This window comes from Chelmon rostratus, chromosome 20 (genome assembly GCF_017976325.1).
Source record: "Chelmon rostratus isolate fCheRos1 chromosome 20, fCheRos1.pri, whole genome shotgun sequence".
Taxonomy (NCBI): domain Eukaryota; kingdom Metazoa; phylum Chordata; class Actinopteri; order Chaetodontiformes; family Chaetodontidae; genus Chelmon; species Chelmon rostratus.
Genome location: NC_055677.1, coordinates 8,601,819 through 8,611,047, shown reverse-complemented (window position 1 = coordinate 8,611,047; position 9,229 = coordinate 8,601,819). Strand labels below are relative to the sequence as shown.

The 9,229-nt window shown below is 41.6% G+C and overlaps 1 protein-coding gene across 1 annotated transcript; it reads left to right on the top strand.

The window, feature by feature from the left end:
- The first annotated feature begins 1,411 nt into the window (after positions 1-1,411).
- On the top strand, positions 1,412-8,754 carry rnf32 (ring finger protein 32). The gene is made up of 7 exons (XM_041961529.1): positions 1,412-1,426; positions 2,017-2,257; positions 2,333-2,475; positions 3,816-3,973; positions 4,425-4,533; positions 7,484-7,651; positions 8,524-8,754. The coding sequence occupies exons 1-7, from the start codon at positions 1,412-1,414 to the stop codon at positions 8,752-8,754; spliced, it is 1,065 nt and encodes a 354-aa protein (XP_041817463.1).
- Positions 8,755-9,229: the final 475 nt, after the last annotated feature.

Genomic DNA, 9,229 nt, shown 5'->3' with positions numbered 1-9,229 from the left:
CACCGTTAGCCCTCTCCTCGGCCATCTGTCTTCACCAATTCTGACTGAACACATCAAAGTCAATCAAGGCTGCAAAGCATTTTAAAAGTCACACACCCCCGCGCCGTGTGTGAGAAATAAAGCAAACTTTTCATCAGGCTCACAAAAAGAGACGGTTTGGACTGTTTGTGTGTATGGTTTTCCATGTGAGGGTGACCTGGGAGGGATCCCTTAGCTCACAGCACAGGTATGAGCAGCTTAGCTTTGTTCAGTGCCTACTCTGACGACAGCTCGGTGAGTCACCTAGACACATAGACTAACCTCCTTTGGTCAGGTTCCAACTATTCACTGACAACTCCCTGACAATAAAATAATCATTAGTGAGAATGAGACACAGAACATAGCTCTCAAAGAGCAAAATTGTCTTTGCATGGTGATAGAGGGGGATAGACATAGAAAATTATGTAAATGTAAACTTTCAGCAGTAGCAGAAGTATTCAGACCTATTACTTCAATGAAAAAAAAATAGCAGTGCAACAATACAGAAACACAATTAAAAGATAATACAGACATGGCTTGCCATTTCTGACACTGACACAGCAGGGTTAAAATAAGATTACACATTTTCAGCAATATGTGTGTACATATCAGAGGTAAAAGAATACATTATGCAGCAGAATGGTTTTTAGCAATTATTAGTAATGCATGAAGGTGTAAACAGCATTTAAATGAAATTCTAACATTTAAAATTGTTGGGTATTTAATCTACAACCATCTATAATATATTATAAACAAATGTACAATCTGTATAATCTACTGAGTGACCAGTAACTACTGCTGACTAGTGAATGTCTTGGAATAAAAAGGACAATGTTTCTCTCTGAATTGTAGTGGAGTAGCAGCATAAAGTAACATAAGACTTAAATACTCAAGTAAAGTCAAATACTGTTCTGGGGAGGGGTGCAGCCATGCTATCATTTCTTTTTTGAATATGTTATGTAAGATATCAGTCATTTGTTTTCTCTGTGGCTTATAAAACTTGTAACCCCATTCCGACATATTTTGTTTTGATTTTATTTAAAATTATTTAAATATATATGTATATATAATATACAATTTAAACATTGTTAAAATTAATAATAATCATTATTAAACATCTACAAGCTTTACTCAAGCATTATCTTAAAACACAGACAACCTTTAATAAACAAACGGGAGATTAAAAGTATTACACCATTGTGGGATTATTACATGGAGACTCAAACGCATAATACACTTGAATTTGTGGCGTTTTTAAATTGGCAACAATAACCAATCAGCTAACGCAGAGGTGTCAGCTCAGCCAATCAGAGGCACCGATGAGGCTCCGCGTGGAGAGGAGGAGGGACCTGGACTGGTTACCTGGTAACTGCTCAAACACTTTGGTGATAGGATGGCAATGCGGAAGGTTTGGCTTTAGCTCGTGTTCACTCCATTTTGTTAATTTGTTGATTAATTAAAACGTGCTAATTTGAAACACTGTGGTAGATATATCTTCAGAGTTTCTCCTTACACGTACATTTAGCCTTTAGACTTTTTTATAGTGTGTTTCAAACTAGTGTCGTTAGTAGGACGAAGTTGTCCCGTTCGTTGTTACGCACCTGCTAGCTTAATGAGATAGTTAGCAAACACCTGTGTGCTCCGTTACAGTTCAGTGATTTATCCGTAAAATGAGGTTAGACTTGCCATGTTGTAGGGAGAGCAGAGGATTAGTATCGCCAAGCTCTGTATGTCGGTTTTAAAAAGTAATTTCTTTGACACACTCATTGCTGCATTAGTGGATTATCTTTGGCAATTATAACATTTTCCATTTGGCCATGCTGTGATTTAGTCCTGCGTTTTGCTGTTATTTGGTCTAGACAGCATATGTCAGAATGCATTTACGTGTATTTATTGCTTATCCTGGTCTGAGATAAATATAAAGTCTACGTTTTCTACTTTGCCAAGGTTTTTCTATGCAACACTTGCAGTGATGAGCATTTATATCATATTTTACAGGGCCTGACAGCTGAAGCTCGCAACAAGTTGGTGATCACCTCAGTTGCCTTTCAAGACCACATCACACGCACCCTGCTGCATCCAGATTTCTCACTTTCTGACCCTTTGCTGAGATGCAAAAGAGGAGCACCCAGAAATCCTCAAGCAAGAGGAAGAACGGAAGAAAGGGGTCTGCAGAGACAAGATCAGCAAGAGGAGAGAGAATATGTGCTTGATTCTGCTCCACGTCCTTTAACTTTAGGTAAAACAAACACTCTGGTGAGAGACTTAATCTGACTAATGAATATTTAATCAGTAATTTTCCTTTGTCTTTTAGCTCAGAAGTTAGGTTTGGTGAACTCCCCTGCAGGAAGACTGACAGAAGACGAATGGACACATGTCAAGGCGAGGTCTGTTCAGCAAGGGGAATCAGCTCTGCCCTGTGCAATATGCAGGGAGGAGTTTCTCCTTCAGCCTCAGGTATTCCCCCAACACAGTAGCTACTGTTAATCTTCTGTGAGAGAGAGCTCTTGCTTTCCTTTTTTTCACAAGTTTCCAATGTTCTGTCTGTCCTCAGGGATACCTGTGTTTCCATATATACACATGGGCACACACACACACACACACACACACGAAGCCCCCCTCTCCCACCTCCCCCTGCAGTTCCTGTATGTTCTAATCTGTGTAGACAACTGTACAAATTTACCCATACTGCCTTGGAACTCAACTGTGACGTGATGATGTAGCAATCAGTGTGTTACTCTGAGGGTCATTCAGTCTTTTACACCTTTCCGATCCCCTTTTTAGATGCCAATCTCCTCAAGAATGCGGGACTAGAATAGGCGGCCTCACAAAGCACAGTTGCCATAGATGCACGTGTAAATATTAGTTTGACTCAGGGAAAAAAAAAGTTAATTAGAGCCTGCTAACAAGGGAAAGTGACAAGAGGAAATCTTTGTTGATTTGGCATTTTCCTACAAGCCTTCATACTGTAACAATGCATTTGTGTTCTACAGTCTTGTGTTGCCTTGAAGCATTAATATGACAATTAAAAATGCTTACAGCAGCGGTTGTTCTGAATCAGTTGTTTGGACTGAAATATTTGCTTCTCTATTCAGCTCATATTATTTTATTACCAACAAGGAATTTAAAAAGAAAAGGTTTCTCTGTTCTCCATTTATTTTTTATCCCATTTCTGTATTGTATGTCTGTCCACAAACTCCAGCTTGTTGCCTTAAAATACTGTGAGACGGGAAATTTCTCTGTGGTCTAATGGCTTGTCGAGCTCCTGGAAATTGTACACTGCAGGGGGCCCTTTCACTGGTGATGGAGTGTGTTGGTCAGGCCAAAAACAATGGGAAATCAATATGCCTCCCCCTGCCCTCTAGAGATCTGAGTAAACTGGTTTGTGTGCCAAGCCCCATAGCTGTGGCTGTCTCCTTTCAGACGATAAAAGAGTCCCTCTCACAGGTAGAAGAGGCTATAGTCCAGGTCCCAGTCGGTCCACAGGGGGTCTTGTTGACTCCCTCTATCCTCTGAGCAAATAACACTTAAAAGCAGATACGCACATTCACATAAGTGCATGAAGGCACACAGATTTAGCATGGCTTAAGGCTCAGATACACACACCACATGTGCACAGACTATATACTGTTTGAGAGCTTTCCTAAGCACAACCTGAAAACCAATACGTGTTCAGCAGCGTCGCCTGGACACAACAAATGAAACCTGGGAAATTTAAACTCTAAGATTGGTGCAGATGTATGATACAATTCTTATTTCACAAATACTAAGTATCTTATGTCACTGTTTCTTTGTAGGTGCTGCTGTCTTGTTCTCATGTTTTCCATAGAGCATGTTTGCAGGCCTTTGAGAGGTTTTCTGGGAGGAAATGCTGCCCAATGTGCAGAAAGGAGCAGTATGAGACACGGGTGATCCACGATGCAGCTCACCTCTTCAGACACCAGTGTGCCACCAGGTGCTAAACCAGAAATAAAATGAAAAAAAGAAATGCATAAAATACTGTCTTCAATAAATGTATAGAGCAGACATTCCCATTCACGGTAAAAATTCATCACACATTCTCACCAAGTGACTTTACACCACTTTTCATGTAGTGCTTAAGGAATAGACATCCTGAAAATATGTTTTATGTATGAAATATTCCTGTTGTGTTGTTTAGTTTTAAAGTCTTGTATGGATTCAGCCAACAATCAACATTTAGACCAATGATTACAGAGATTACATTAGATTTTTCTTAATATAAAATTAAAAAGCTTATCAATAACTATAGTGTGTTCTTCAAATCTCTGCAAAGCTTGACTTGACTTAATAATTTACTCTTAACTTTTGAACATTTTTGAGAGCATCCTCTCAGTGATGTAATTTCTTTGTTTTTCTTTTAATGTTTTTCATGTGTGTGTGTGTAGAATTCAAGCATGCTGGCGAGGCTATGCTGCTCGAAAAAAGTACAGAAAACTGAGAAAATCCAACTGCCCAAAAGACAAACGGCTACGACGCAAATTCTTTGAAGCAAAGGTGAGTTTGAACCCTACACCCTGACATTTTTAGTATGTTCAGTTGAAGCCTGTGTTGGACATCACATCTTGAGGATTGATACCTGAGTTTCAGGGACTCGCTGACCCCACTTCTAACCTACATACACACACGCACACCTTCACCTGCTCTCACCCCCTCAAGCTCCTTTGATGCTTTGTGAATCATACACTGTTTGTCCACTGATGTGGAGAGAGTTTTGTGTTTTAGTCAAACAGTCTGGACATTCCAGGGTCAACACAATGATGTCTCCTGTGCATGTTTGGGTCTGGTATTCATTCATCTATCTATGGATGCCTGGTGTGTGTGTGTAGCTCTGTTACTGGGTTGGATGGGAAAGGGTGAAGAGGTGAGCTTGACCAGACTCTTTGAACACCTGATGCAGGTTGTCATTTCGGGCTTTGTTCTCTAGCCCCATTTGAAAGCTATAAATCATGCAACGACTGGACTTGATGGAGGGATTATTTAAAAGTGGCCTCAGGAGCAGCCAGTGGATGGGGTTGTTTGACTCCGAAGCTGTGTTGCCTTCATGGTGGCTCTCAGGAAAAGGGAACATTGCCACCTAGTGAACCTCCCCCAACTGAGGCCTTGGATGACCAAACAATAGACTGGTCACCATTTCTCTGAAACAAACATCAGTTTTTCAGAGTCATTTCTCATCCAAATTCAACTCATGACCCTGCTTTAAAATAGTCATAGCTCCAACACATGTAGTGTATGTCCTAAGTCTTTAAGAACAGGCCCTGTTTATTTCTGTGTGCAGTGTTGTAATCATGCAGAGTGCTCCTGCGCTTCAAAGAGGCTGATTAAGCAAAAGTGACATACGCGTGAGGGCCACACTCATAATGTGTTGCAAGGGTCGGAGTGTCCTACCCATCCCCCTGTCAGTCTCTATCATCTCCCCTATAAACCGTGCCTTTAACATGTCACGTAAACAAAGACACAGCATTTACTGAGCCAATTAACTGTGTTCTAACACATTAGCCCGTGTCCGGGTCCACACGCTTAGGATGGAGTCATAGACGCTGTCAGCCACTTTACATTCAAGTTGTGTGATTCAGTGGTTGTGGGTGGTCATGAGATTGTCTCGTGTCTTTTGTCACACTGAGGATGATCTTCAAGAGCTTTGAGCTGCGCAGCACAGCGCTGACAGGTCTGATTGACTTGATTTTCAAGGGGAAGACTTATTTGCTTAGCTGACTGTAATGCAAACAGGCGTGTTAGAGCTGGGCTGGAACCTGTGTGAGATGGAGAAACGTATTCTTTCAGTTTTCCTTCTGATAGCAGGAGGCAATAAAGCATCTTTGTACCACGAAGCTACAGGTGTTCCCCGGAGAAAAATAACCTCCCACATATCAGGTCAGTTTCAGAAATCTTATCGGCTGATCCCAATGCCCAGCTTTCAATTTTTATTCGCTTCGGAGGTCCGACCCTGAGTCAACACATTAAGGGGGACACTACCGACATCTAGATGGATTGCTGTGAGATAACGCCTCTGCGCTCCACCTCCTCCTTTTCCCCCTCTGAGTCCTCTCCCGTCCGCATCTCCTGTGGAGCAAGGCAAAGTTCACCAGAGGCTGTACTGTTTGCCTTGACTGTCGAAAAGTCAGCCAGGCTCATAAAAACCTCCATCCGAATGGTCAACAGTTGTTTAATTAGTGATAAAAGCCTAGCTGTAAAGCAATTCTTATGTCACTGTGACAGACCAAGGGATGGGGTTTGTGTTTATATGTGTGTGTAGGTGAGTAATAGATAGAGAAAACATGTACATGTGTGCAAGCAGGTGCTGAAGTTAATGCCACTTTAGAGACATGTTGCAGTAATTACAGTACTTCCCCCAGATGTAGTGCAACACACTAATGTAGAGATTAGTTTAATGACAGGAAATTTTGCTAATCAATTAACTGAAGTAATGTCTGACACAAGAATGCCGACGACAGTTTCAGCTTCTCAATTGAGAGGCTTTTGCTGCTTTTCTTTGTCTTATGTGACAGTAAACTGAATATCTTTGGTCAGACAAAACTAGCAAGAATTCTTATCACAAAGCTCACTTTACTTGGTTGGTTTTTCCAGGGCTTTCACCCACATCTCATGGTCTTCCATGGGTGGATGCGGTTTGCTGCATATGATGTTGTTTACATCATATGCAGTAATATATGTTAATTGGTCAAATGCATAGTGCTGTTGAAACTTGCGCATATAAATATCTTATTCGTTGACTACTGAGTATGTGCTGGATATAAACATGCACATGCAGGCATTAATTGTTGCTTAGCAACAGCTGCTGTAAATGGGAGAAGACAGATGAGTTCTAGGAGGACAGACAGTGAAAGACGTCATTTAAAATCGGTCAGTTTGAATGGAGGAGGTGACTGGGATGCATGAAATTTACATCTTAGAAACTCAGAGACACAAACCCAAATTTCCAACATCATCCCTCCTCAGAAGAGCAAAACCAGAATGTCTTTAAAATGTCTAAGGTATTTCTATTTATTAGTATTTTATTAATTCAGTTAGCTGTTCATTTGTATTTTCTCTAAATGCTGTTTCAAATCCTTATTCATTCTGCCAGGGATAACATTATGGTGTGCATACCTTTTTATTTATTGCTCTAAAAGTAGTAAAATTTGAATATCCTTCATCATAAAACACTGGGATCAATTTATAAAATACCCAGACAGAGAAACTGTGAGAGATGTGTGCTACCATGTTTCCCAGCAATATCTTCCTCTTTTTACTGGTTTCCATTAATTCTCCATGTTAGTGGGAGACGTGACTGTATTGATCTGGCTGTTTAACAACTGCACCCTGTCAGCATGCCTCAGCCATTACAATACACACACACAATTAGCCTTCGCCGACAACACGACTCTATTGTGTATCTGAATGAAACATGCCTCCTTTGTGCCACTAAAATGGTTTTTCTAATTAGTTGCAGGAGTTGAATGACAGCTTTGTCCGATACTGTCACACCGACACGGAGGCTTTTCTGAGTGATATCAACCGCTCGCTGTCATCAAGCAGACGAGTGTTCCAGCAGCTGGAGAGAAAGCACGTCTCCGAACCTCGGGAGAACGACTGGGACCGAATACAGAGGCAGGTCAGGAACAAGATGCACTCTGCTGAACCCGAAGCCACTTCTATCATTTAACAAGGCCCCATAAAAATATCTAATCCTAGTCTGATTCTTCCTCTCCCAGCCTTGCCTTTCCCCTGACATGTTAACACTTGCACAGGGACGACAGCATCACAGCTGCTGGATAGAAAGTACACATCTCTCCAGAGGTGATCATTCACTTTACTAAGTGAATGGCAGTGGGTAGGCTAATAATCCTCCGTGTTTACAAAAAACATGAACCAGTCTGATAATGCACGGCAGGCTTTTCATCGCCTGGACTGCTGCGGAGGAATTGAAAAGACATTAAGATTTGCTGTTCCATAAGGCTCCATTGTTGGCTTTCATTGCAACCAGGACCGTTTTCCATAGAGGGGGTGGGGTGTGTGCAAAGAAGACGTCTTTTTTTCCTTCTTCTTCTTTATCTGGTGTGAAAAGGTTGAGCACAAGGCAGGAGTGGCTCAGCCTTGACATGGAGAATCAAGCAGTGAATGTGCTTTCAACACATACCTTGCACCTTTTTCACGGGTGCAAACTCTATAAAGCGGAGTGCGGCTCGTTATGAAACATTTAACGGCGGGGCAGGTTGGCCCCTAAATACAGGGAGCTGTCTCAGGTTAACCATTGGCAGAGCTGTGCGTGTGTTGCTTTGTTTTTGTAAGGATCACTGATAAACATGTTATCACCTTGCATCCGATCAAACCTGTCAGCTAGTTGCCAAAAGATTAGGTTCTTTTTAAAGAAATGGCAGTAGCTGGAATAAAGTCACTGTTATTACCCCCTAGTGCAAAAATTCCCTATGCAGTTGTAGGTGTAAATTCTTAAGAAATTTTGTTATTTGTTTCCAACGCCAACAGGTTATCCAGAGAGGTGCCTGGGACTGCCCCATCTGCCTGACTGCACTGTGCAGCCCAAGTCCTCCGACAGTTGCAGATACCCCCAGCCATGGACAACACAGACGCACTGTTCTTCTGTCCTGTTCCCACCTCTTCCACCAGCTCTGCCTGGAGGCCTTCGAGGCCTTTACAGTAGAGAGCAGACCATCCTGTCCTCTCTGCAGATCTGCCTACCACAAAAAACTCATCTAACCAGGTACACATTTATGCAGCATGGTATTTTAGATCATCCCATGCAGTAATATTTGTAACTTAATTACTCTTTATTGTATGCCAAATGATTACGACATCTTACAGTGCATGACAAGGTTAAATGAATAGTTCACTTTCTTTCAGATGTAGAATATGTCATGTCTGTGTGTTAAAGGGATGGTCTGGGTTTTTTGAAGTGGGGTTGTATGATGTACTTATGCATAGTCAGTGTATTACCTACAGTAGATGGTGGTCGGCATGACCCATTTTGGAGAAGCAGTAGGATTACTGGCACAGAAGCAGAGCAATGTACTGCTGTGGACAGGATCAGCAGCAAAATGGATTTTAGCCATCTAAAAAAAGGCATAACTAGCATATTAAATGTCAGTTTAAGTGTATGTCTATGAGCCTTAAGTCTGTGTTTTGAATATTTTGAGGACTTCACCTTGTCGTCAGACTGCCCTTTTCTCTGGCA

Bases quoted from the DNA above. Each gene is read 5' to 3' on its own strand.
- rnf32 (XM_041961529.1), top strand. The intron at 2,476-3,815 runs GTATTCCCCCAA...GTTTCTTTGTAG, and splicing joins AGTTTCTCCTTCAGCCTCAG to GTGCTGCTGTCTTGTTCTCA. The intron at 3,974-4,424 runs GTGCTAAACCAG...GTGTGTGTGTAG, and splicing joins AGACACCAGTGTGCCACCAG to AATTCAAGCATGCTGGCGAG.